The sequence below is a fragment of the Pantherophis guttatus genome, chromosome 14 (genome assembly GCF_059756535.1).
Source record: "Pantherophis guttatus breed Tessera chromosome 14, ASM5975653v1, whole genome shotgun sequence".
In the NCBI taxonomy this organism is placed as follows: domain Eukaryota; kingdom Metazoa; phylum Chordata; class Lepidosauria; order Squamata; family Colubridae; genus Pantherophis; species Pantherophis guttatus.
Window position 1 is genome coordinate 16,198,841 of NC_142076.1, and position 27,524 is coordinate 16,226,364.

At 44.4% G+C, this 27,524-nt stretch overlaps 3 protein-coding genes across 3 annotated transcripts; 1 reads left to right on the forward strand and 2 right to left on the reverse strand.

Annotated features, from left to right (window-relative positions):
- The first annotated feature begins 2,632 nt into the window (after nt 1-2,632).
- Nucleotides 2,633-20,352, forward strand: UQCRC2 (ubiquinol-cytochrome c reductase core protein 2). Its single transcript, XM_034438817.3, has 14 exons — nt 2,633-2,785; nt 5,149-5,232; nt 5,339-5,488; nt 6,572-6,636; nt 7,698-7,754; nt 7,910-8,034; nt 9,623-9,720; nt 10,293-10,350; nt 10,455-10,550; nt 13,199-13,398; nt 15,533-15,613; nt 16,916-16,992; nt 19,168-19,321; nt 20,136-20,352. Exons 1-14 carry the CDS (start codon nt 2,750-2,752, stop codon nt 20,217-20,219), a joined length of 1,365 nt encoding a protein of 454 aa, XP_034294708.2. The 5' UTR covers nt 2,633-2,749; the 3' UTR covers nt 20,220-20,352.
- Nucleotides 20,353-20,453: 101 nt separating this feature from the next.
- Nucleotides 20,454-23,763, reverse strand: PDZD9 (PDZ domain containing 9). The gene is made up of 3 exons (XM_087878600.1): nt 23,430-23,763; nt 21,571-21,763; nt 20,454-21,473 (listed from the first exon to the last, which is right to left on the reverse strand). The coding sequence occupies exons 1-3, from the start codon at nt 23,644-23,646 to the stop codon at nt 20,888-20,890; spliced, it is 996 nt and encodes a 331-aa protein (XP_087734726.1). The 5' UTR covers nt 23,647-23,763; the 3' UTR covers nt 20,454-20,887.
- Nucleotides 23,764-24,930: 1,167 nt separating this feature from the next.
- Nucleotides 24,931-26,051, reverse strand: LOC148112111 (uncharacterized). Its single transcript, XM_087878524.1, has one exon. The coding sequence runs from the start codon at nt 25,968-25,970 to the stop codon at nt 25,005-25,007; it is 966 nt and encodes a 321-aa protein (XP_087734650.1). The 5' UTR covers nt 25,971-26,051; the 3' UTR covers nt 24,931-25,004.
- Between the last annotated feature and the right edge of the window lie 1,473 nt (nt 26,052-27,524).

Sequence of the window (27,524 nt, forward strand, 5' to 3'; positions counted from 1 at the left end):
GGTTGGGGCGTCTGGGGATGATGGGAGATGCAGGCTGGGGCGTCCGGGGATGATGGGAGATGCTAACTAGGCTGATTTATATCCATAATAAACATTTGATTTGATTTGATGGGAGATGCAGCCCGGAGCCTCTGGGGATGATGGGAGATGCGGGCTGGGGCACCTGGGGATGATGGGAGGTGCAGGTTGGGGCGTCTGGGGATGATGGGAGATGCAGGCTGGGGCGTCCGGGGATGATGGGAGATGCTAACTAGGCTGATTTATATCCATAATAAACATTTGATTTGATTTGATGGGAGATGCAGCCCGGAGCCTCTGGGGATGATGGGAGATGCGGGCTGGGGCACCTGGGGATGATGGGAGGTGCAGGTTGGGGCGTCTGGGGATGATGGGAGATGCAGGCTGGGGCGTCTGGGGATGATGGGAGATGCTAACTAGGCTGATTTATATCCATAATAAACATTTGATTTGATTTGATGGGAGATGCAGCCCGGAGCCTCTGGGGATGATGGGAGATGCGGGCTGGGGCACCTGGGGATGATGGGAGGTGCAGGTTGGGGCGTCTGGGGATGATGGGAGATGCAGGCTGGGGCGTCCGGGGATGATGGGAGATGCTAACTAGGCTGATTTATATCCATAATAAACATTTGATTTGATTTGATGGGAGATGCAGCCCGGAGCCTCTGGGGATGATGGGAGATGCGGGCTGGGGCACCTGGGGATGATGGGAGGTGCAGGTTGGGGCGTCTGGGGATGATGGGAGATGCAGGCTGGGGCGTCCGGGGATGATGGGAGATGCTAACTAGGCTGATTTATATCCATAATAAACATTTGATTTGATTTGATGGGAGATGCAGCCCGGAGCCTCTGGGGATGATGGGAGATGCGGGCTGGGGCACCTGGGGATGATGGGAGATGCAGGCTGGGGCGTCTGGGGATGATGGGAGATGCAGGCTGGGGCGTCTGGGGATGATGGGAGATGCGGGCTGGGGCGTCTGGGGATGATGGGAGATGTGGGCTGGGGCACCTGGGGATGATGGGATATACTAGGCTGATCTATGTCCATAATAAAGATTTGATTTGATTTGATGGGAGATGCAGTCTGGAGTCTCTGGGGATGATGGGAGATGCGGGCTGGGGTACCTGGGGATGATGGGAGATGCAGGCTGGAGTATTTGGGGATGATGGGATATACTAGGCTGATCTATATCCATAATAAACATTTGATTTGATTTGATGGGAGATGCAGCCCGGAGCCTCTGGGGATGATGGGAGATGAGGGCTGGGGCACCTGGGGATGATGGGAGATGCGGGCTGGGGTACCTGGGGATGATGGGAGATGCTAACTAGGCTGATCTATATCCATAATAAACATTTGATTTGATGGGAGATGCAGCCCGGAGTATCTGGGGATGATGGGAGATGCGGGCTGGGACGTCTGGGGATGATGGGATATATTAGGCTGATCTATATCCATAGTAAACATTTGATTTGATTTGATGGGAGATGCAGCCTCTGGGGATGATGGGAGATGAGGGCTGGGGTACTTGGAGATGATGGGAGATGCGGGCTGGGGTACTTGAGGATAATGGAAGGTGCGGGCTTGGCATTTGGGGATGATGGGAGATACAGTCCAGAGCCTCTGGGGATGATGGGAGATACAGGCTGGGCATCTGGGGATGATGGGACATGCAGCCCGGAGCCTCTGGGAATGATAGAAGATGCAGGCTGGGGCATCTGGGAATGATGGGACATACTAGGCTGATCTATAACCGTAATAAACATTTGATTTGATAGGCGATGCAGCCCCGCATCTTCTGGGGATGATGGGAGATGCAGTCCTAGAGCATCTGTGCCACGATAAATAATGCAGTCCGGAGCCTCTAAGAGTGATGGTTGAAGCCACCAAACACACTTTTTTCCTTCTTTATCACATTGCAGACTTTCTTCCTCCTACAGCTGCCACTCCCCAATGTTTAAATCCGGATTAAATATTCTTATTCCCCTCTGGGACTAAAATGCTGAGATTTCTCCCCCCCCCCCCACATCTGTTGCCTGAAAGTCCTCTGGTTACATTTCAGTTTTGGGGAGGATTTTTTATTTTTTATTTCCCAAACGATTCGGGGCGAGAGGTTCGTTTAATGATCTACTAGTTAATGACGATCATGACTAGGTGGCTCAGTGGCTAAGACGCTGAGCTTGTCGATCAGAAAGGTCGCCGGTTCGAATCCTAGGACAGGTAGGGAGCAGGGGGTTGGGCTAGATGACCTCTAAAGGTCCCTTCCGACTCTTGCTCCTGTTAAATATCCCCTTTCTTAAAACGGGTCTCGCGATCGCTTTAAAAAAATGAGAACAGGGGAAAAAAATCCTTATTACCTGGGGGAAGAGGGCGGGGCTTTAAAGGAGGGGGCGGGGCTTTAAAGGAGGGGGCGGGGCAGGAGTCCTTTCCAACTCCCCGCCTAATGGGAGAAGTCCGCCCGTCTGCCCGCCTTACAACCGGACGTTCTTGCCGGGACTCGTTGCTCTCCCTTCGATTCAAAACCGGGACGCTCTAGCCCAACCGACTCCCCGTTAGAAAACCCCACGTCACCTTCGAACGTCCCCAAGCTCTATGGTTCTGCGTTAGAGAGGAAGGGAGGGCGCGCGGGGCAGGCTGGGAAGTCCCGACCGTTTCCGCTTGTCGCTTCCGCCGCGGCCATCTTGGTTTCCTTCCCGGGGAGGGACGGAGCTTTGGGCGGCCTCAGCGGCGATGAAGCCCCTTCTGGTGCTGGCGCGGTGCCTCCCCGTGAGTCAGTTTAGCCGGCCGGGTGGGGAGGCGGAGCGGCCAACCCGGGAAGGCCGCGGGGACCCGGGGCCTGGGATTCCCCCCCTTTCCCGGGGGTGGAAGCGACCTTGAGCGGGTCCTTGCAGCGAAGGAAGCCGGTTGAGGGAGAACCGAAGGTCTTTTGGGGCGCCTGAGGCCGGGCCCTCCTTAGGCTGTCCTGGCTGAGGCTGCAGGGAGGTCGAGGGGTCGCCGGGCTCTGCCTGCGTGGGGGAGAGGAGGAACCTTTCCTGCAGGTTGAAAGCAGTATCTTTCCCTCAGGAGTGGGGAGGGAATGGGGATTTTGCAGTGTCCTTCCCCCCCAAGAGTGGGGAGGGAATGGGGATTTTGCAGTATCCTTCCACCCAAGAGTGGGGAGGGAATGGGGATTTTGCAGTATCCTTCCACCCAAGAGTGGGGAGGGAATGGGGATTTTGCAGTGTCCTTCCCCTGGAGTGGGGTGGGAATGGGGATTTTGCAACATCCTTCCCCCAGGAGTGGGGTGGGAATGGGGATTTTGCAGTATCCTTCCCCCAGGAGTGGGGAGGGAATGGGGATTTTGCAGTGTCCTTCCCCCAGGAGTGGGGAGGGAATGGGGATTTTGCAGTGTCCTTCCCCCAGGAGTGGGGAGGGAATGGGGATTTTGCAGTGTCCTTCCCCCAGGAGTGGGGAGGGAATGGGGATTTTGCAGTATCCTTCCCCCCAGGAGTGGGGAGGGAATGGGGATTTTGCAGTATCCTTCCCCCCAGGAGTGGGGAGGGAATGGGGATTTTGCAACATCCTTCCCCCAGGAATGGGGATTTTGCAGTATCCTTCCACCCAAGAGTGGGGAGGGAATGGGGATTTTGCAGTATCCTTCCCCTGGCACGGCCACCAAGCCACGCCCACAGAACCGGTAGTAAAAAAAAATTGGATTTTACCACAGCGTTAACCCAATGGAAAATCTATGGAGCCAAATAAAGAAACTTGTTAGTCAAGAGCGACCCAGCAATAAACCCCAGTTAATAGAAGCCATCATTCAATCTTGGTTTCACATTAGAACAGCTGCAGAATTAAAAGACTTGGTTCACTCCATGGGAAGACATTGTAAGGTTGTAATTCACGCTAAAGGTTACTCAAGTAAGCATTAACTGACATGGGGATAATTTTTGTATATCTCGATTTTTCTATGGGGATCATTTTTGTATATCTCATTTTTTCTATGTGTTTCCCTTTTCTTTATACTGTCACTGCTATTATAGCAAATCCTTCATAAAAGTTATTGCATTACATTCTTGATTAAATCATCTTTCCATTGATATATAATTTTATAGTACTACTCCAGAAAAAAAAAGTGGTGTTATTAGCTAGTTTTAGAAAATATACTTTTCCCAAAAGGTTTCCACAATTTTGGGCACTACTGTAGATGGGTGAATGTCATTCAGAGGACGTACAAGCGGAGGAAGAACTGCGCTGCAAGCGGACTGGCACTTCAAGCCCATTTTGGTCTTTATATTGTCAGGTGGCCACATTGACTGTTCTGTGCCAGACTGGAACTCTATAAAGGAAATAATGTCTTGCAGGAGAAATGGGTGTTTAAAACTCCCTGCATTTTTGAATCAATTACGTTTTGCCAGGAGAAATGAAGCAAAATTGTTTTTTTATATGTGGACAGCATACACATTGGATGTCCTGATCATTTTGATAGGTGGGTGGGTGGACAGACCCGACAGACAGATAGATGTAGATTGACGTAGGTAGATTGATATGGCTAGGTAGGTAGTTAGATAGATATATGTAGATTGACAAAGGTAGATAGAAGTAGGTATGTAGATGGCTGGATAAATGAATATTGGCAGGTAGGTGGATGGATAGATGTAGATTGATGTAGGTAGATTGACGTGGATGGATGGATGGATATAGGTAGGTAGACGTAGATTGACAGAGGTAGACTGATAGAAGTGGGTGATAGATGTAGATGGATGGATGGATGGATAGATAGCTGTAGATTGACAGATAGATTGAGAGAAGTAGGTGATGGATGGATATAGATGGATAGATAGATGTAGATTGATAGAGGTAGGTAGGTTGATAGATAGATAGATGGATAGATGTAGATAGACAGATAATATCCACCCACAAACACACATATATATAATGGTAAAGGTGTCCCTGCAGATTTTACTCCACTAGTCATTCCTGACTGTAGGGGGTGGTGCTGATCTCCATTTCAAGGCCATTGAGCCAGTGCTTTCAGAAGATACTTCCATGGTCATGTGGCAAGAATGACATCATGCAGTGCTGTTAACATACACACACGTATATAGATACACCCCTAAATTTATCTCACGTTTATACTCTCTTTACAGAAGAGGTTTTATTCTGTCCAGGCTGCAGCCAAAGTTAAAGGCTCTGCACCACTTCGCGTGCAGCTGCCCCCCGAGGAACTTGAGGTCAGTCTGAACTTGAAGGAGTATGCTTTGCATGTTGACATTTTGGTTAACGGTTAGAGTCACACGAGTCTTGCATGGACTGAGATCTCTTTTTTCCTAAATGCAGATTACAAAATTATCAAGTGGCTTGATAATTGCTTCTTTGGAAAACTATTGTCCAGTTTCTAGCATTGGTCTCTTCATTAAAGCAGGCAGTAGATATGAAACTTCCAGCAATCTGGGAACGTCGCATCTGCTCCGTCTTGCAACCAGCCTGGTGAGATACTCTGTTTTTCATTTACTTTTAGAAAATAACCTTTCAGATGATTAAAGTCGAATGCACCAAACAGGAATTTGAGGTTGGAGAATCAGTCGGGGAGCGGAGAAAAGTCCAGATAGAATTATAAAAGAATATTTTTTTCCCCCAGTATTAAAAAAAATGGCCAAAAGAGAAAGAGTATAGAACAGCAGTCCCCAACCTTTTCTGCACCAAGGACCAGTTCCATGGAGAGAAGGGTTTTTGCAGAACGAATGGGGTGTAGTCTCATGTACTGCCTGCATCCCACGGTCCGGTTTTGGCCATGCTGCGGCCCAGTGCTTGTCCATGGACTGTGGGTTGAGGACCCCGATATAGAATGTCCCAGTTAGCCAAATCGGTTGTCTGAGATGGCTATCAAATTCTCCCCAGCGATTGGCTTCCAAAATTAGAAGCTTTGAAGTGCAGTGGGCTGATATTATCTGATTGTTTAGTAATTTGGAAATAAGTCTGGACAATACGATGAATGGTTTCGCTTAACACACTAGACCAGGGTTAATTTCAGCATAAGGTATATAAACTACAGTTATGGATTAATTTAAGATGCTTAAAACCAAACATCGTAGGGCCATTTTTGCCATTTAAGTAATCTTAACATTTCAGCATTGTATAGTACTGGTACCCAAGTTTGCCTTCCTTCAGACAACATTAATATTGTTGACAGGTGCATTTTTCAATCAGTGAATTTATGTAATCTTTATGTCCCCTCGTATTTTACCATATTTTGCCATCAGAGTGGGAGAACAAGAGGCACAGGGCAGGGTTTGAAAACTGTGACTCTCTTAATAGTGCTGTTAGGATGCACAGGCTCTAGGACTTTGGAATTTCCAAAAAATATCAATCAGTTAGCTCAATTCTCCTTTGCTTGGCCTCATCTTTCTCCATCCTGCCCATTTATAAGCTAAATAGCTGGAAGAAATGAGATTGATTCAGTGTGCCTAGTTATAAAATGCACAATGGCAAAGTCACATTTCTTTATGGCTGCCCTCTGCCTTGATAGTTACAGCTCAGAATCTTAAACCCTTTGTCCCCTTCTTCCATCAGACCACAAAGGGAGCTTCTTCTTTTAAGATCGTCACGGGCATTGATAGTGTTGCTGCTAATCTCAGGTTTGTTATCAAAGGTTTGCCTCTTTTTTTGAAGGGTTTGGGGAAAGGGATTCTCACGAGCGGTTTGCTCACAAGGTGCTTCTTTTTATTGAAAAGGCCTATGTTTGAGTTCCGCCTTTTATCAAATAAACTGCTAAGGAATTTGAATAGCTCATGGCAGGAGAACTGAAAGCAGCGAAGGCTTCAAACAAAGAGAAAAACTGGAAGCCTTTCATATTTAATTATCAAAATTGAGCCGATCATAAAGATTTTCTGGATTTGCAGAGGGAATTTTAGTGATTTCTTTTGCACAACTATTTTCTCAAGTGTAATGGAAGATAGGCAAGTTGTAAGAGCTAGACCAGTGATGGTGAACCTTTTCGGCACCGAGTATCCAAACTGGAACACGTGTGCATGTGTGCATGCCGGAGCACCAGCAACCCGAAGACCAGTTAGCTGGCGCATACATGCCTGTTTTTTGGGTCATTTTTTCAGCCTGAAAAACAGCCTGAAAATGGCCCAAAAAACGGCCTGTTTTTTGGCCAATGTTGGCCATTTTTCGGGCCATTTTCAGGCCATTTTTTTAACGCTCTGGCGCCCGTGCGCATGCCCACAGAGAGGGCTCTGCGTGCCACCTCTGGCACATATTTATCTATCTATCTATCTATCTATTGGTTCGATTTATATGCTGCCCTTCTCCGGAGACTCAGGGCGGCTTACAATATGTTAAGCAATAGCCTTCATACTTTTGTATATACCTGCTTAGTAGGGCTTTCGCCACCCCTCCCCCAAGGCGGTGTTCTTTTTTATACAAAGTCAGCTTATTGCCCTCACCATCCGGGTCCTCATTTTACCTACCTCGGAAGGATGGAAGGCTGAATCAACCTTGAACTCAGCATGCCATAGGTTCGCCATCACGAAGCTAGACTGTTGGTTTGATAATCTCACTTAAATACTAGTGAATGAATGAACATTCATTCATTCATTCATTCATTCTACAATGTGGCAAATGCTAGATTGCAGGTATTTCCAATGTATTTTCTCTTCTGCAAGTTCTGTGTTTTTGTTCTTCCTTTTTCTAGTGTGACTGCTACCCGGGAGAACATGGTTTACTCCGTTGAGTGTCTGCGTGATTACATGTAAGCATCTAGCTGTGTAACAAATCCCTTTTTCCAATTCATTCAGTGAGCATTCTCCTTGATAAAATTGTGGAACATTTTTGTACTAATAGTTTTTCTGTTGAAAAAAAAAAAAGAAAAATACATTGTGAGTTTTCTTTGCTTGCTTTATTTAGTGATACTGTGCTGGAATATTTAATAAATGTCACTACTGCTCCGGAATTCAGGCCGTGGGAAGTATCGGAACTCACTACCCGTTTAAAAACTGACAAGGAAATTGCCTTTCACATCCCCCAGACCCGTAAGTGGTGTTTTTTTAAGTTACTTGGCTATAGTTCTTTAAAATGGGTGGGGAAATTTCCCTGCCACAACTCTGTTTTGTCAGCGATTAATTACTGCCTGCTGAACACAAGTGAGTCCATCCCTCTCATTCTTCCAATTCCATTCTTTTGCTTTCCTCTTATCTCCTGCTCTTTTAGACCAAGGGTCTCCAAACTTGGCAGCTTTTTAAGACTTGTGGGCCTTATAACTTTTAAGCCATGCTGACGGGGGAATTCTGGGAGTTGAAGTTCCACAAGTCTTAAAAGTTGCCATGTTTGGAGAATCATGTTTTAGACTGATAGGGAACATTGCAGAATTCATACAAAAGTCTGACAAATTGTTCTTTTTTAGATTTAGGCCGCAGGCGGTCTGTCATTCTTATTTTTATTTTTAATCTACATGACTTGCTCGTTACTACAACAGGGTTCCGAATATGTTTTGAAAGAGGCCTATTAAGTCTAGGTTCAAAATTATAAGAATTATAAGAGCAAGGTTATAAGAGCCTGGTGGCACAGTGGAATAAGTGCTGTTAAAGTAACACTTAGTTGCCAGCTGCCTGCAATTACTGCAAGTTCGAATCTCACCAGGCTCAAGGTTGACTCAGCCTTCCATCCTTTCGAGGTAGGTAAAATGAGGACCCGGATTGTGGGGGCAATAAGCTGACTTTGTATAAAAAAGAACACCGCTTGGGGGGGCCAAAAGCCCTACTAAGCAGGTATATACAAAAGAATGAAGGCTATTGCTTAATGCATTGTAAGCCGCCCTGAGTCTCCGGAGAAGGGCGGCATATAAATCGAACTAATAAAATAAATAATAAATAAATAAATAAAATCATTGTGCTCTCTGTGAGTGTAGTTGCTCAACAATTCTTATTCCTTCCTATGATAAAGAGACTTGGGTCGGCCTCCTTCATTAATTACCCACAGGTAAGGTTAAGAACCACTAACTCCCAGTCAGTATCAGTAATTTATTCCTTTGCTGGTTGGTTAAGCACTTGGAAGTGTTCATTTCTACTTTTGTATTACAAAGAAAATCCTGTCACTGAGTTGAGAGAAAATGGTATATGTAGCAACAGGAGTTTTGTTTTGATAGATCACAGCTTGGATACAGATTTTATTTATTTTATTGATGATGATGATGATATATATAATAATAATAATAATAATTGCCATTGCACTTGTATACACAGTATACCCATACAACGAAATTCACTTAACACCCAAAGACCAGGTCCAACACACATAACAATCCCCAAACACCTCCCACCCACCACAATTCACCACCCCTACCCCACCCAAACATCCACACAACAGACCAAGTAATGCTGTCCAACAGCTCACTGATGGTGGCCCTTTAGTCCATTGTTGAGTGCAATTATAGCTCTGGGATAAAAACTATTAAGAAAACGTGCGGTCCGAGTTTTAATTAATTGATTGCATTAATATAGCCGCTCATCTCACGCTGATGACTGTGGGCAGTGCACACAATTAAAATGTGGGTGGGCGGGTGGGAAGAGTCATTTGACCTGCTTCATAATCAATTAAAGTGCTCCCTTCTGTTTTGCCTAGGTGTTCTGGAGAATTTGCACGCAGCAGCTTACCGAAATGCCCTGGCTAATTCTTTGTATTGTCCGGATTTCATGATTGGCAAAATTACATCAGAACAGGCAAGAATCTGAATGGTACTTTTACAGCGGTGATACCTGGAGACGCTCGGCTTTGTTCATCCATAGATTCGGGCAAGGCAGGGCTTCAAATCTTGAAGGATTGGTTAGCAGAATTCACTAGGATAAAATGTGATAATGAGTATCAGCTCAGTAGTCTTTAAGAGGGATTAAATAAAACAGCAAAGTACAGATAGTTCTCAACAACCGTTCCAAGTTACAGCAACTGTTCCACGTTACAGCAGTACTGAAAAAAAGTGATGTACAATAGTTTTAGTTACATATAAACTCTTTTGAAGAGGAGTGGTACGGTGGCCTGGAGGTGGAGCTCTCGCCTCACAATCAGGAGGCTGTGAGTTCAATCCTAGTTAGAGGCTGATATTTCTGTCTCTCGGCACACTGAAAATATATCTACTGAACAAAACTCCGCACTGGCGACAGGAAAGGCATCCGGCCATTCAAACACTCTGCTAGCTCCATTCAGTTGTTCAGACTCCACCCCGCAAGGGATTATGGGGTCGTTAAAAGAAGAAGATGACAATGATTGAAGACTTTTATCTCTTTCTTTATCGCAGTTGCATGAGTATGTCCAGAACAACTTCACAAGTGGACGCATGGCCTTAGTGGGACTCGGTAGGTAATCTGCCATTTCTTGTTTTGTGCCATGCTGAATTCCGTTAAAGACAACACTCTTTATCATTTCGGGGTGTTCTTCTGACTCGGGTGTCGTCTTGCAGGTGTCAGCCACGCCGACCTAAAGCAGGTTGGAGAACAGTTCCTTAACATTCGCAGTGGAGCTGGCATGGCCGGCGAAAAAGCCAAATATCGCGGAGGTAAGTTGCAGTCTTCTATCTTGGCTTTGCTCATGAAGTGTCTTTTTTTTAGCGTTCTGAGTTTGCTGGGAATATTTGCCAAATCCAGGTAGTCCCCAATCATTTAGTGAACGTTCGAAGTCACAGTGGCGCTGCAGAAAGACTTAACTATTGTTTTTCACACTTCCGACCGTTACAGCATCCTCCTGGTCAGGTGATCAAAATTCAGACACTTGGCAACTGGTTCATATTTATGACGGTTGTGATCCCCTTTTGCGACCTTCTGACAAGCAAAACCAATTAGGGAAGCTGGATTCCCTTAACCATGCAATTATTAACACCTTCAGTGATTCGTTTAACAAAAGTTGTAAAACGGGGCGAAACTCATTGAACAAATGTCTCGCTTAGCAACATAAATGTTGGGCTCCATTGTCGTAAGTTGAGGACTACCGTGTTTACCCCCGAAAATAAGACCAGGTCTTATATTAATTTTTGCTCCAAAAGACGCATTAGGGTTTATTTTCTGGTTAGGTCTTATTTTGGGGGAAATACGGTACTAAATGCATCCATCCGGCTGACAGTTTTTTGTTTTTTTTTTTAATTTTGATTTATATGCCGCCCTTCTCCGGAGACTCAGGGCGGCTTACAATGCGCTAAGCAATAGCCTTCATCCTTTTGTATATTTATACAAAGTCAGCTTATTGCCCCCACAAACTGGGTCCTCAATTTACCTACCTTAGAAAGGATGGAAGGCTGAGTCAACCTTGAGCCTTGGCGAGATTCGAACCTGCAGTAATTGCAGGCCTCTGGTCTTAATAGCCAGCTTAATAACAGGGTGCCTTAGACCACTGTACTACCAAGGCTCATTACAGCCTTAACGGGTTTATTTTGCGGGTAGGGCTTATATTATGAGTATTCTGAAAAGTCATGCTAGGACTTATTTTCCGGTTGGGTCTTATTTTTGAGGAAACGGGGTACCTGTTCTTAGATCTTTTATTACGGAACTACTGCAAGCACAGGTGTAGCTTTTCAAAAGGTAAAAATGCCATGAACTCACTCCTAGGTTATTTCTCGAGGAATTTATAACCTGTCACAAGAATAGGGGTAGCCCTCAACTTACGACTTGTCACTTAACGTCCGTTCAAATTTACTACCTGCCTAAAAGGGATTTGCAACCCAGATTCAAAATTCTAAAAGTTGGGCCTCCTCTGTGGTCACATGACTGAACTTCGGGCACTTGGCAAACATCGACAGCCAATTGCCGCCTCCGATGGTCAGGGGGCCCATGTTTTAACAACCGTTTTGCAGAAAACTGGCATTTATCTTTATACAGAACCACAATCCATAATAAACCATTGATTCATTTAACGGCCGCCTTTGATTTACGACTGCTGCCAATAAAAGGTCACAAAATTGGGTTGATCATGTGACCTATCTGTTTTACAGTCGTCACGACATACCGTAAGGGCCAGGCTCCATTACGGTTGTATGTCAAGGACTACCTGTATAAGAAACAGCCTTGCTTTGCATTGGTGTTCAGTGCTCCTGAATTAACCAGGAATTTCGCCAAACCCTAATAGCACCCCCCCCTTAGGGTGAACCCCTGTTTCTAAGAGATGTTGATCTAGCACAGGGGTCTAGAACCTTAAACACTCAAAAGAGCCATTTGGACCCGTTTTCCACAGAAAAGAAAACACTGGGAGCCACAAAACCCTTCCTATGCCTGTGATCTGTCCCCGTCCACACACACACACAAACACAGCCAGCCGAGGGTTAAGGAAACACTTTGGAACGCACCCAGTTTCTTTATCTCCAACTTGGCAGCGATAGGCACACCGTCTGCCAAGTGCCTTTATTTTCACAGAAAAACAGAAAGACAAATACTCAGCTTCCAAATGTCCAGCAACAATAAATCTTTCTCTCCGCAGTTCCGAACGAGGCTTTAGTGACTATCCAAGGTTAGTTTTGTTCGTCACAAGGATCACTGACCACCACCCTCTATTATATAGTCTCTGGGGTGTGGTCCAGTGACTCAGTTCTAATCCCTAGCACGCCTCTTGAGCTGCTGCAATCGTTTATCACACCTTTGGAGGCGTGCGTCCAGGAATGATGTTTCTCCATCACTCTGATCCGAGACACCTGTCTCCCTGCTAATCTCTCCCTCGACCGGCACCTGGGACAGTGCCAGAGGGGAGGGGCCTGGAGAGGAAGGCCTGGCTGACTCCTCTTCCTCATGCTCGGAGCTTTCTTCCTCCGATGGGACAGGCTCAGAGGGTGGGGCCACAACAGCCTGACTATTTCTTGAGCGGCCACAAAACTAGCATTTGTAGTTGAATTAAACGTTCTGTTTTCTTCTGAAACTTTTCTTTTCTTGCATTTATCCATGGTTGGCCTACCAGGGGTTGGTCAATAAATCGTGTGCCGGCAGGTGTCACACATTGGCGGTTGTGACGCATATTTTGAGTGACGGAGCTGCAGCAAAGGGGTGAAAGAGCCACATGCGGCTCCAGAGCCGCAGGTTGTTGACCCCTGATCTAGCAAATGTTTGCTATTTCCTAGAATGCTTAGGGGAGAGAGGAGTTGGGTGAAAATCAGTGTCGCCACCGAGCAATCAGTGTTCATATCTTTGGCATACTTAAATCTAAACTAATTTCTCCTCTTCCCTTAAGGTGAAACGCGAGAACCGCACCGCGATAACCTCGTCCACGCGATTGTAGCAGCAGAGGGAGCAGCTGTTGGAAGCGCGGAAATGAACGCATTTAGCGTCCTTCAAAATATCCTTGGAGCAGAATCTCTCATTAAGAGAGGAAGCAGGATTACCAGCAAACTTGTCCAGGAGATTACAAAGACAACTTCTCTGCCCTTTGATGTAAGCCCTGAAACTGATTTTTTTTATATATCAAGGGCGTAGAAATCCTTGTATGTATATATGTGTGTGTGTACACACACATACCCTGTTTCCCTGAAAATAAGCCCTCCCCTGATAAGCCCAATCAGGCTTCTGACCCCATGCGCTAAAATAAGCGCTCTCCCCCCCCCCCACGAAAATAAACCCCGAAAATATTTAAACGCAGATCTTGAAATCAGGGTGGATTTGATTTAAATCGAGTTGATTTAAATCATGATTTAAATCACTAGTAAAAAGGCTTGATTTAAATCAACTTGATTTAAATCATAATTTTTAAAGAGCAACTGTCATCTCTGCTACTCCTTTGACCCACTGTTGACTCACCGATAGTCCCAGTGTTGCAGAATATACAGCCTCATGCTACATAACTAAGCTCCATTTCATGCTGAATAAACTAAATTATTTATGTATCTTAAAGAGAAAACTATCTTACGATAGATTTTTACCCCAAAAGTTTTTTATTAAAATAAATTCGATAAAAATCAAAAAAATCCAATTTAAATCAAAAAAATCTGATTGTTTTGATTTTTTTTAAAAAAAATCATTGATTTTTATCCACCCTGCTTGAAATTAGATAAGACAGCAAGAGGAGCCCCATTCTGTTCCACGTACCCTAAAATAATAAGACCTCCCCGAAAATAAGGCCAAGCGCTTATTTCGGGGTTCAAAAAAAATATAAAACACACACATGGTAAGAATTGTCTGTGAAATCCTTGTCTTCCTAATTTTTGGCTGCATGTGGTAAAATAACTCCAGAGCACATTTTGCACTATAAATTCCTCATTTAGGTTTCGGGCCGGCAATTCAGCGGTAAAGCACAATTGGGACCGGCAACTCAGTTGTTAAGTAAAGCAGTCACTAAGTGAAACTGATTATGATCTTACTTCAACTTCCCTTTGATTTTTCAGACCTCAAACAATGATACACGTGAAGGCTGTCCACAGAGTTATTTTTTCTTCACCGTCATAACTCTGATCAGTCACCGAACGAGGACTGCCTGTAGTCTCTTTTTTTAATGAATCTTGATATGCGTCCCTAATGGAGGTTCTCCATCAGTTTTGCCCTTGGTTCATGCCAGAAGTGACGAAATACCTCTTTCATCTCTTGAATTGTATGGTCAGGTTAATGATAGACTTTCATTCATTGATCATCAGTTTTTAAAAGGTTTTTTTATATGACCCTTTAGATACCTTGGAATCCTGAGAATAGAATAGAATAGAATAGAATAGAATAGAATAGAATAGAATAGAATAGAATAGAATAGAATAGAATAGAATAGAATAGAATAGAATAGAATAGAATAGAGAGTTGGAAGGGGCCTTGGAGGTCTTCTAGTCCAACCCCCTGCTTAGGCAGGAAACCCTACACCACTTCAGACAAATGGTTGTCCAATCTCTTCTTAAAGACTTCCAGTATTGGAGCATTCACAACTTCTGGAGGCAAGTTGTTCCTCTGATTAATTGTTCTAACTGTCAGGAAGTTTCTCCTTAGTTCTAGGTTGCTTCACTCCTTGATCAGTTTCCACCATTGCTTCTTGTCCTGCCCTCCGGAGCTTGACTCCCTCTTCTTTGGGGCAGCCCCTGAGATATTGGAAGACTGCTATCATGTCTCCCCTAGTCCTTCTCTTCATTAAACTAGACATACTCAGTTCCTGCAACCGTTCTTTATATATTTTAGCCTCCAGTCCCCTAATCCTCTTTGTTGCTCTTCTCTGCGCTCTTTCTAGAGTCTCCACATCTTTTTTTACATCATGGCAACCAAAACTGAATGCCTTATTCCAAGTGTGGCCTTACCAGGGCCACAATTAGAAGAAGCATTCCTTCTCTCCTACAGGAATAGCTGCATCTTCTAAACTCCTCGTAAACAATAGTGCACCAACTATAAAAGAAACTTGCTCTTCTCCTTCGGAAAAGGAAGAGATTCCTCAACTAAAGTCCATAAAATTAATTTGCCTAGGTTTCACGAAGTGAGAATCTTAAGTTTGTAAGCAGACGCCGCATCTTAACTCCTAGCAGTTTGCAGCATTCAAAATAGGTTATACTGGGAATAAAATAATATGCTAGAATATGCTAACTAAAGCAGCCTTCTGTTGCAGGTAACAGCATTCAATGCGAATTACTCTGATTCGGGTCTTTTCGGCATATACACCATCTCTCAAGCCTCAGTCACCAGGGAGGTAAGTTATCAGGGTTGATGTAATTCTAGAACCTTCCCCTCCCCGCGGGGGCCTGTGAATTGCTTGCACTCGCAAGTACGTTCTTGTTCTGATGTAGGCTTCCCAAGTCAGTAAAACACACGAGTAGTCCCAAAAACTTCTTTTATTGCAACAGCTGTGAATTCTGTTCATTCACAGATGAGTCCCAAATAGTTGTAAAGAGACCTTCAGGATAAGGCTGATAATCACCAACCTTTATCTCCCTTGACACACTGCCAAAGACCTGCCGTATTTTTCGGAGTATAAGACGCACCTACCTTTTTTGGGTAGGAAAAGAAGAAAAAGAAATCTCCCTCTGCCTCTGAGCAATTTTGCCTCCTTCTAGCAAACAGCAAACAGCCTGCTTTACTTTCATTTTCGTTTTCAGCATAGCTTGATTAGCACAAGGGGGGGAAAAATCTGCTCCAGCAATTTCCTTCCTTGCAGCAAGCAGCAGAGGCCCATGCAAAACAGCTGAGAGCAAAACAGCTGAGAGTCAAGAGGCCGATTTAATCAACTCGTGCTAATTACGCTGTGCTGAAGCTGAAAAGAGCTGGTTTTTCTTGCTGTTTGCTGCAAGGAGGTAATTGCTGGGAGGCAGAGGCCAAAGGATGGGGGCCAGTGGGTGGACGGGGCTACATTTTCACCTAAATTTTCACCCCCTTTTAGGGGGGGGGAAAGGTGTGTCTTATACTCCAAAAAATACGGTAATTGGCAAAGCCACACGGAGTCCAGAATCAAACAGAGCTCCAGACTTTAAAATGAACAGAATTAACAACATTGCTTCCTGCAAAGGCCCACGCGCCTTTGTTCCTCTTTTAAGTCTTATGGGAGGGGCCAACCATCTCCAAGCCCTACTCCCGAGTCGTCCCTTTTCTTTTAACTGTTCTTGCCTTCTGGCAGCTCTGCGCATGTGCGCGCTGGGAACAGGCTCCCCCTGTTCCTCTGCCTCGCCGAGGTCCGACTCTGGAGGTTCCGGAGGCAGCACGTACCTCCCAGATGGCCCTTTCTCTGCCTCCGACGCAGAGCCCTCATCCGAGCCTTCTCCAGACTCCAGGAGTGGCCCATGTTCCTTCCCAGCCTCCTCACTGCCCGACTCTTCTGCCAGCTCCGCAGGCTGCCAGTGGACCACAACCGTTCTCAGGGTGGGCGTGCCAAAATGTGCAACTCTTTTGAGTGGGATGTTAAGGGGGAAAAAATGGATGTCTTTGAGGGTGGAGTACCTCCAGTTACTGCAACCAAAAGTAACATATTTTATATATATATATAATGGTTGTATTAAAGGTAATCAAAGCTGCTTTGAATCAAGTGAAGGCGGTTTCCGAGGGTGGAGTTACTGATGAAGAACTGAAAAGAGCCAAGTAAGTTTTCCCCCCCACCCCAAGATTGTTTGGTTATACAGTGACTTGTTAACTCTCCAAAAATATCGTGGCTCCTTCTTTCTGTTAAGTTTTCTTGACTACCAGGTATGGCTATGTGTAATATAATTCTCTGGGTCTATTAAAACTTTATTCAGCTAGAAAAAAAAAAAAAAACTCGCAGCTTTCTGTATGCGCGAAACTTGTTCATCATCCAAAATGAACAATAAAGTGGTAGCCAGAAGCAAGGTTGTAACCGAGATAGAGCACATGGTTTTTATTATGTATTTGTTCGTTTGTTTGAGTTTTATCCCTTAATTAATTCATAAGTAATCCACGATGAATATTCTTTCCTCCTAGTTCCCTCCACATCCACCTTGTGAGGTGTGGGTTAGGCCGAGAGAAAGGAACTGGCCCAAAGTTGCCCAGCCAGCAGCTTTCATGGCTAAAATGGGACTCAAACTCACCACCTCCTGGTGATTGACCCAAAATCACCCAGGTTGGCTTTCCTGCCTAAGGCAGGACTAGAACTCACAGTCTCCTGGTTTCTGGGGCTGGCACCTTAACGACTGCACCAACCTGGTTAAATGCAGAACTTCCTGGTGTCTCAAGAGCATTGTCTGTTTGAGATTCTTAGCCATTGCTCTGTCAGTCCAGAGGAAATAAGTGGCAAAACGGTTAACTTGTTGTATTTATAATCAGTTGAATCTTTTTTTAAAAAAAAAAAGGAGCAAAAACACTTGTTATCCAAAATCTATTTATTCTGATTGTACAAATTTATTTGTACGTATATATTATTTATTACATGATTTTACAAAGTGCATGATTTATGGCATTTTTTTCTCTTGGAGATATTTTATTGAAACTTATTTTTGTTCCCAGTTGCGTAAGTGAAATTACTCAAGATGACTTTCCTCATGTTGCTTTCCTTAGAGAATCTCCTTAATGCCACAGTGACAGCCATTTTAGAGTAATCTTGGATCCAACTGCAATACAAAGTAAATGTTTGTCGAAAGCAAAGTGACAATAATTGGAAATATGTTCAGTTTTATCCTTAGCACATATTTTCCTCTTATTCTTTCAGTATTTATCTCATGATCAAGTTAATCTAGCCCCGCACCATAGTTTTGAGAACGTCAGCAGTGTACGACTAATGCATTAAAAAGCTTACGAATCAAACTGGGTTATAAACTGATGGATGGTCCCAATTCTTTGTGCCATTAGACATTAGTAAGAGAACCCTTCATATTATGAAAGGAATTTTTTTTTTTTTTGCATTGAGTAAAAGACTCAAGCCTTTTCCCTTAATTGACGATCCTAACTTGTAAAAATCAACCAACGTTTTGTCACTTTTCTGTGGAAATTGTCTTAATCCTAACTCATTAAAATGCAGTAGCTTTGTATTGGGGTGTCCAGCCTTGTCAATTGTTCTGACCTAGGCTTCCTTAGAAAATAAACAGCACAAACCTAGTCTCGGCAAACCTCTTTAATTTAAAAGGCTGTGAATTATTGTCATTCCCAGTCTGAAAGGCTTCTCAAACAGTCTTTCAGGGGAGTGTTTACAAACACCCACCTTATCTCCCTTGGAATGCTGCCAGAGAACTAATTGCCACACGCAGGTCAGGGCCAAACTTAGCACAGAGTCAAACAGAGCTTTTACCGACCAGATGAACTAATTGCTTCCTGCAAAAGCTCATGTCCCGTTTGCTTCTCTTATATGTCTTATGGGAGGGGCCAATCATCTCCAAGCCTTATTTCCAAATCCCTGTTTTCTTAATTGTTCCTGTCTCCTGGCAGCTCTGCACATGCACACACTGGGAACAGGCTCACGCTGTTCTTCTGCCTCGCTGATGTCAGACTTCGGAGACAGCAAAGATCTACCAGACGGCCTTGGCCCCCACTCTGCCTCCGACTCAGAGCCCTCGTCCGAGTCTTTCCCAGACTCCAGGACTGGCCCACGTTCCTCCCCAAGCACCTCACTGTCCGACTCTGCTGGCGGGCCACAACATCAATGTTAAGACCTGTGGACTTTAATTTACAGAATTCTGGGAGTTGAAGTCCACGGATCTTAACGTCGACAAGGCTGGATACCCCTGCTTTAAATTGAAGATATGCCATTTTTATGAATTGCGACCAGATTGCTGTTCTTACCTTCCTTTCCCTCCCGTTCCTTGACAGGCAGCAAATGAAGGCAGCATTTTTTATGTCCGTGGAGTCTTCAGAAGGTTTGCTGAATGAAATTGGTAGCCAGGCGTTAGCATTGGGGACATACACCTCTCCGGCCCACGTGGTTGAACAGATTGACTCTGTGACCACTGCTGATGTTGTGAATGTAAGTCTGGCACCAGTCAGTCATTATTATAATGTGATCAGAAATCAGTTTTCTGTTTCTGTGTTTAGTAGGCAGGAATTTGGGGGGGCACTTCTGGGATCTTAATGATTTCCTTCATAAAAGGATCAGCAATCCCCATATCTGGGACTGGTACCCCCATCTTCAGTGCTGAGGGACAGAGTTTACTCAGAGATCCCGTAAAGCCGATTGCAGCTATATTAGGCTGGTGCCTGTGGTTAATTTGCACACTCCAAAGTGCATTTGCGTCTAGTTTTCATCCATGTTAACTGTCTTTGGAGACCTGTTTTAATAGAAAAGAGGATAGAAATAAGTTAGCATCAGTCGCTTTTATGTCAGAAAGCCTGCCTCTCTACAAGTAGTCCTCGATTTACAACCGTTCACTTACAACAAAGTTACAATCGCTCTGAAAAATGGGATATGATCAGTCTTTGCACTTAACGGTCCCAATATGCCTGGGTCATGTGATCACTATTTGCAACCCTTCTTAGCTGGCTTCCAACAGAGTTGGTGAGGGGATTTGCCAGATCACTTAATGACTGCATGGTTCACTTAACAGCTGCTGTGGTTTTCTTACCTACCACGGCAAAAAAAAAAAAAGTTGCAAAATTGAATGTGGCTCATTTAACAACTGCCTTGCTTAGCAAAGGAAATTCTGGTCCCACTTGTGATTGCAAGTCAAGGACCATCTGTAATTTTAAAAGAGACTTAAAACTTAAAAAGAGCGTATTTTAAAAGAAACAGGCTAATTGTTCAATATGTTTACCAACCAAACCTCCTGCTTTTATTTTGTCAGGCGGCTAAGAAGTTTGTCAGTGGGAAGAAGTCGATGACCGCTCGGGGAAACCTGTCCAATACCCCTTTTGCTGACGAGTTGTAAGAAAACAAAGACGGGTACGGTTGTTAGGCGAGCCCCAAAGCAAATGGATTGATTGCTCTTCCCTGTGCTTTGGCTTAACAGATTTCCATGTCTATTTACATACATCAAATAAAGTGCAGAACTCGTACAACAACGGAATGGCCAACATTTTGTCTTCAAAAACTAGATTGCAGAAGTTTGCCAGCTTTGGTTGGACCGGGTGGTAAGGCTTGTAAAGACATAAATAAACTAAGGAAGTGAGTTCTAGCATAAGGTGTATAAACAAAGCTGCTGGATCTTTGGGCTTTGGGGTTAGCTATTTCAAAGAGAATTCTCTATATAGCATATAAGAAGAAGCGCTTACTTAGATCAGTGTGATCATTTTGAAGTAAATTCTTAACCTCTAAAAGCGAAGGGCAGCTGAATGCAGCTCTTTCCATTATTCTCCAGAGGCCGGCTTCCAAAAACTGTCCGTAAGAAAACCAGGTTTCTTCTTCCCTTCTAAGGGGGTTCCTCCACAGTAGAGCATTTCTAGTTTCAAAAAAACGCCAGGTTTTCACATCTCCACACACATGATAACCGATTTTCAGTTCAGGGATAAGGGGTGCAAGCGAAAATCCGGGCCATAGGTCCAACGCGGTGCCCCCCCTGTCTTAGCCTTAGGGGCAAAGATAAATTCAGGGGCCTCTCTACTCGAGTTCGTAAGAAACGTTTTCGAGCCAAAACGCATCCGACACGGAGGAAGAAGACGATGTCGAGGGCGGGGCTTTATGTTTGGGCATAGTCCAGTAGGGAGAGGATGAAGATAAGTATAACGTTGACATATCCACCTCGCTTTCCGTTTCAAAATCCTTGTGGATCATAATGTCGCAGCCGATGTCGGAACCCACCGTAAAGGTGTAGGTTTTCCTTTCAAAAATGTGCCAGTCTTTGGAGATCCATTTGGGTTGATGTTTGATCAAAGGCTCAATGGAAAGCGAGCGCAGAGTTTTCACATTATGGACGTTACGTTTCTTACGGACAGTATGGACGCTTTGGACATTATGGACGCTGCGGATGCTATGGACACTATGGATGCTTCGGACACTATGGATGCTTCGGACACTATGGACGCTATGGATGCTACGGACGCTGCCCACCGACACAGCTCTTACACGCTGCGGTTCCTGGTAGCTCTCCTCACTGTCACTCTCGCTTTCTTCAACCATCTCTTCGCTCTCGTTCTCCGAGTCCTCGCTGCTGGTCCAATTTTCTTCACTGTCGTAACTCTCTATGCTGAAATGTAGAGAAGGATCAGTTCCAGCAGGGTATAGTCACTACTGTTTTAGCGTTTTTATTTCTCAAAAAAAATCTGGATAGATAACAAAACTCTTACTCTGTTGCAGGCCCTTTTAATTCAGGAATGTTCATGAGGGCAGTCTGCCACCGGTTTGGGATTTTAATAAAATCCCTGTAAACCTGGATTTGCAGAATGGTCCCTATGGGAGCGGTGTGCAGGAGCTGTCTGAGTTCTCGCAAGGTCCATCCTAAGACGTTGGCGTGTCCGATTTTGAGTAGGATGTCGCCTGAAACGGGGAAAAAAACAAAACGAAAACGGAATTGACCCCATGATACTCTTAGCTGCCAGTCATTGCTTAAGAAACGTAATTGAAAAGTACACTTCAAAATAAATTAAGAAAGTAATTAGCTTCAGTTAAGCATAACAATAAAATGGTTGTGTGTGTGTGTGTGTTTGCGAAGGTCTGGAAAATAAGGTAATAAAGAGAACACATCCCAAAATGTTGATTGCTCAAAAATCAAGCAGTCCTTCAACAAACAAAGAGCCTTGGTAGTACAGTGGTCTAAGGCACCCTGTTATTAAGCTGGTTATTAAGACCAGCTGCCTGCAATTACTGCAGGTTCGAATCTCGCCAAGGCTCAAGGTTGACTCAGCCTTCCATCCTTTCTAAGGTAGGTGAAATGAGGACCCAGTTTGTGGGGGCAATAAGCTGACTTCGTATAAATATACAAAAGAATGAAGGTTATTGCTTAGCGCATTGTAAGCCGCCCTGAGTCTCCGGAGAAGGGCGGCATATAAATCAAATTTTAAAAAAAAAACAAACAGATTTGGTTGGTTTTCTATGCCACCCATCTCCCCTACAAGGTGACACTGGGCAATTTGATTGTTTGAAATTCCTTGCTAGGACAACCACTGATTTTTATCAAATGGTACTTATAGCACCTATTGGGGAGTCCAGCTTTTGTAGGAGGCCACATGTTAGACATGGTCTTCATCGGGCAACGGATGCAACATAATTTGAAAGGGGATATTGGTTGTGGTCAGCTCCCTTTCTTGCTCCAGATTGCTACGGAGCTGACCAGTGCAAACAACCTCTAGGAAGGAGGGACCTTTTGGATCGGGCTGATGGATCCTTCGGATTTTCAAAGGGTAGTTGGAGGTTGGCCTGAGGTCATGGTGGAGAGTTCTACTGAAGTTATAGAGCTGAGGGAAAAATATTGGACAATATTGCAGATAAGTTGTCTCTCCCCTTTCATGTATGTATCTACTGAGGGAGGTTCAGGAGATGATGTGGCAGGAGAAGCCAGGAGCAACGTTGGTGGAAGACCAGAAGCACTTCTGACCAAACATGATCCACCAAGGGTTCGGTTGGCAAGCCTCTATGGAGATAATGAAAGCGGCACAATGATACAAGTAGCCCTCAACTTACAACAGTTTGTTTAGTGACCATTTGAAGTTGCAGCAGCACTGAAAAAGGTGACCTAGGACCATTTTTCACACTTGCGACCTTTGCAGCATCCCCATGGTCATGTGATCAAAATCCAGAGGCTTGGCAACTCATGAATGATGATTGCAGTGCCCCAAGGTCATGTGATCCCCTTCTGTGACCTTCCAACAAGCAAAGTCACTGGGGAAGCCAGATTTACTTAACCACCGTGTGACTAACTTAACAACTGCAACGATTCACTTAACAACTGGCAAAAAGGATTGTAAAAATGGGGCAAAACTCGCTTAACAAATGTCTCGCCTAGCAATATAAATGTTGGGCTCAATTGCGGTCGTAGGTCGAGGACTACCTGTAATCTCTCCTGGATAGTGACTTGAGTATAGCTAATGGTGGGTTTTTTCACCCTTGGGAACTTATACCCTTTTCCCATTGTTGTGAATAAGTCTTCATCTTGTTTGTTACTGGCTTGTACGGTCTCGAACTGTGTTTTGTGGTTTCACCTCACCTGCTTGGAGTTTGCCGTCTCTGGCAGCAGCACCTTTCTCTACCAGACCAGAAACCTGGAGATAAGGCCCATTCTGAATTAGTATGATACCAAGGCCTTCCTGGTCCATCTGAATATTTGTCTTGATCGTTGTGCTCAAAGTATGTTCAGAATCCTCCATGTCCGAAGATTCATCTAAATTACAAATGCAGGGCTCTTCAAAAGGCTGCTTACGCATCAATGTAGAATTCCACCACACCCAGTTTCTTAAGATAACACAATTCCTCTGGCCTGCGTTGTACAAAAAGTGTGTGCCTACATTTTTATCCTGTTCCGAAGTCAACTTTAGATCTTGCTTTCTGACTAGTATAATTAGCAGGATTTGTTCTGAGCCATAACTAGATTTTTATATTATGCAAACAACTGTAAACCGTGGATTATATTAAAGAGTGTTGTGTAAAGCCAACATTGGTTTATTCCAGGGGTCGGCAACCCGTGGCTCTGGAGCCGCATGTGGCTCTTTCAATCCCTCTGCTGCGGCTCTCTGTTGCTGGTCGGCTCCACAATTGATAGGGCTTTCAGTTAGGACAGGTAGAGGAAAAAGGATGCCACTCTAGGAGGAGACACTGGTGGGGGAACTGACTTTCGGTCAGCAGAGGAAAAAGGACACCGCACTAACCACTGGAGCCCACTGGCTCAATTTTTCTACAAGTTGAAATTTGGAAGCAACCCAACCCATAATACATTAGATCTGTTTTCCCTAACCTGACATTCTTAAGTGTGCTGAACTATGACTTCCCCCCCAATTACCACGTTTTTCTGGTTCTAGTAATGAATTTTAAAAATTGCGGGCCAACACCTTTGGAAAATGCTGAATTAGCAAAATCTTTGTTAGCCAATTCAACTGATCTGTCTTCTCACAGCTAATTTCCCCTAGATGTGTTGGATGTGAAGTTAAGAAATATGTGCTTACCTGAACCCCAGTCGCTTTCATAATCTTCTAAGTCAGAATAATAGCTTCCCTCATCTGCAGAGAATGAGAATACTAGTAAGTTACAAAGCTTGTAAATCCTGACCAAAAGCATACAAGTTGGTCATCATAATCTAACGAACATGCTCTACACCTGAGGGTTTTTTTTTTACGCAAGCCAAATCTTAGGAAGAGACTTTATAGGAAATAGAAAAACATGGAGAGGTTTGCAAAGATGGGATCCAACCCCCCCCCCAAAAAAAACATGGTCTCAAAATTTGAGGATGTCTAATGGCATTTGCTCTTTCATTAGCAAACTTTAGCGGGATATCATAAAGTCCTTAGGAAGTCCTACTTTGAAAAGCTATTTGTTACTATGCATCAGTGGCTGCCTCCTTGTGAGAAATTTGAAGTTGAATCAGATGCATATTCCATTGGGTGCCATCTGAGATGCCCATCGATCAATAACAATTCCTGCTTAAAGAAAGAGTTGGCCAGCAGTCATTCATTTATTGTGTTAAGTACATGCAGGAATGTAATGGTGATATCAACATCTCTTGGACTTCTGCACAATGAGCAGCATTTGTTGACCCAAAAACTTGAAAGGTCAGTTGCAAGAATTTGTATCAAATTATTGATCGCATTGATGGGAAGAGAAAGGAAGAAGAGCAAGTGAGAAGGAATTGAGCTATAGTGATACCTGATGATACATCAGACCATCTTCTAAAGTACGGTCTGGTTGATGACCTCCTTCTGAAATATGGCCACTTTAGAGATGACTTTCTTCTTTCTTCTCTCTCTCTGGTGGAGGATCTCCTTCTGTCAGAAGATCTCCTCCTGTCAAATGTCCTCCCTCGGTCAGCTGATGACTTCCTTCTGAAATATGGTTCTCTTACAGAGGGCCTCCTGGCAGATGATCTCCTTCTGTCAGATGATCTATCTCTGGTGGAGGATCTCCTTCTGTCAGAAGATCTCCTCCTGTCAAATGTCCTCCCTCGGTCTGCTGATGATCTCCTTCTGAAATATGGTTCTCTTACAGAGGGCCTCCTGGCAGATGATCTCCTTCTGTCAGAAGATCTCCGTCTGTCAGCTGATCTTTCGACTGATGATCTCCTTCTGAAATACGGTTCTCTTGCAGAGGATCTCCTGGCAGATGATCGCCTTCTGTCAGATGAGCTCTCTCTGGTGGAGGATCTCCTTCTGTCAGAAGATCTCCTCCTGTCAAATGTCCTCCCTCGGTCAGCTGATGACCTCCTTCTGAAATATGGTTCTCTTGCAGAGGGCCTCCTGGCAGATGATCTCCTTCTGTCAGAAGGTCTCCGTCTGTCAGCTGATCTTTCGACTGATGACCTTCTGAAATACAGTTCTCTTGCAGAGGATCTCCTGGCAGATGATCGCCTTCTGTCAGATGAGCTCTCTCTGGTGGAGGATCTCCTTCTGTCAGAAGATCTCCGTCTATCAAATGGCCTCCCTCGGTCAGATGACTTTTTGCTGTCAGATAATCTAGCTGAAGAACCACTGATAGAAGACTTGAGGGAAGGCGATGTCTTGAAAGTTAACTCTTTCTTAAAAGTTGGCTTTTGAGGATCCATGGTGATCAATCCTTAACAGAAATCTATCTGGAACCCAACACATACAGAGACTACATGGAAAGTGGAAATAACCACCAGCCTGAAAATATCACATTAAGGAAGAACACTGTGGTGGGCAAGGCGATGGCGATGCCTAGCAACAGTTTAGAATCTTGATAGTTATTTGAATTCCATGGATTTTGGAATTTTCAAGGATGAATAAAGATTTTTTTTAAAAAAGGACTGGGAAGATTTAAGGTGCCTTCACAAGCTTCTGAAATATCTGGTGTTGTTGCAAAAGTGGAATTGTGGGGGAAAAATGATCATTCAATTGATGGGCTCACACCCATCACTGAACTATTAAATGAAGGTAATGTAGTTTAGATAGTAGATTTGACTGAATATCACGAATGAAGGTAGCCTGTTGCAAACATTGCACAAACTCTTCCCCGTATTTCTTTCCTAAAACAAGGCTCTGCAATACTGTAATTTTTTTGTACAGCAAGCTGTGGAGATAATATCCTAAAGGTCGTTTTTAAGTACGCCTTTCTCAGAGACTCTGTAATTTGCACAGATGGATCTAAAAATGCAGTGGATAGACCATCCGCTGCATAAATGTCACATGGCAATTAGTTAAAAGAGTTGGCAGTCTTAACAAACCAGTTATCGGCCAAACATCTGATACTACTGGATGCAAAAAAAATCTCATTTTGATTTCGGAGTGGGGGGGGGTCGCTTGCGGAAGATCTGTTTAGCATGGCTAAAACAAAACTTTTCCAATGTGACAGCTCTTTAAAAGTTATGCGAAAATATTGAAAAGAAGAAGTAAATATCTGTTTTTGTTTTTTTAAAAAACTGTTTAATAAAAATATTTTTTAAAAAAAGAAGTTATGCACCCAATCACATTTTAAAATGTGTTTCGAGAAATCCCATTTACAAAAATGACTTTGCATAGTAAACAAATAAAAATAAAATAAAAATAAAGTTTTGAAATTTAAAAAGTACATAAGCGGGGGAGAACTGGATATAGAACTCCAGAAAATTATCTCCTCTTCTAAGCCAATTGCCCCTGGGCTGGACCTAGGTCCGTGATGGTGAACTTATGGCACGGGTGCCACAGGTGACACGCGGAGCCCTATCGGTGGGCACTCAAGCTCAGCTCTGGCACATATGCGCACATTGGTCAGCTGATTTTCGGGCCTTCTGGGCCCACTGGAAGTTGGCAAACAGGCCATTTCCGGCCTCCGGAAAGCCTCCAGGGAGGTGGAGAAGGTCATTTTCGCCCTCCCCAGGCTCCTAGAAAGGTTCTGGAGCCTGGGGAGGGCGAAAAACAGGATTATGGGGCCTGCCGTGCCATCACATGCCAAAAGCAAGGGAAGCGTGGGGGTGGGGGTGTCATGCACACCACCGACAACCTCCCACCGACCAATATGCTCCCACAGAGAGGGTCTCCTCAGGGTGCCGTCGGTCAAGCAATGTTGACTGGCGACCCCCAGGGGGAGAGCCTTCTCTGTGGAGGCACCCGCCCTCTGGAACGAGCTACCCCCAGGGATACGATTGATCCCGGACCTCCGT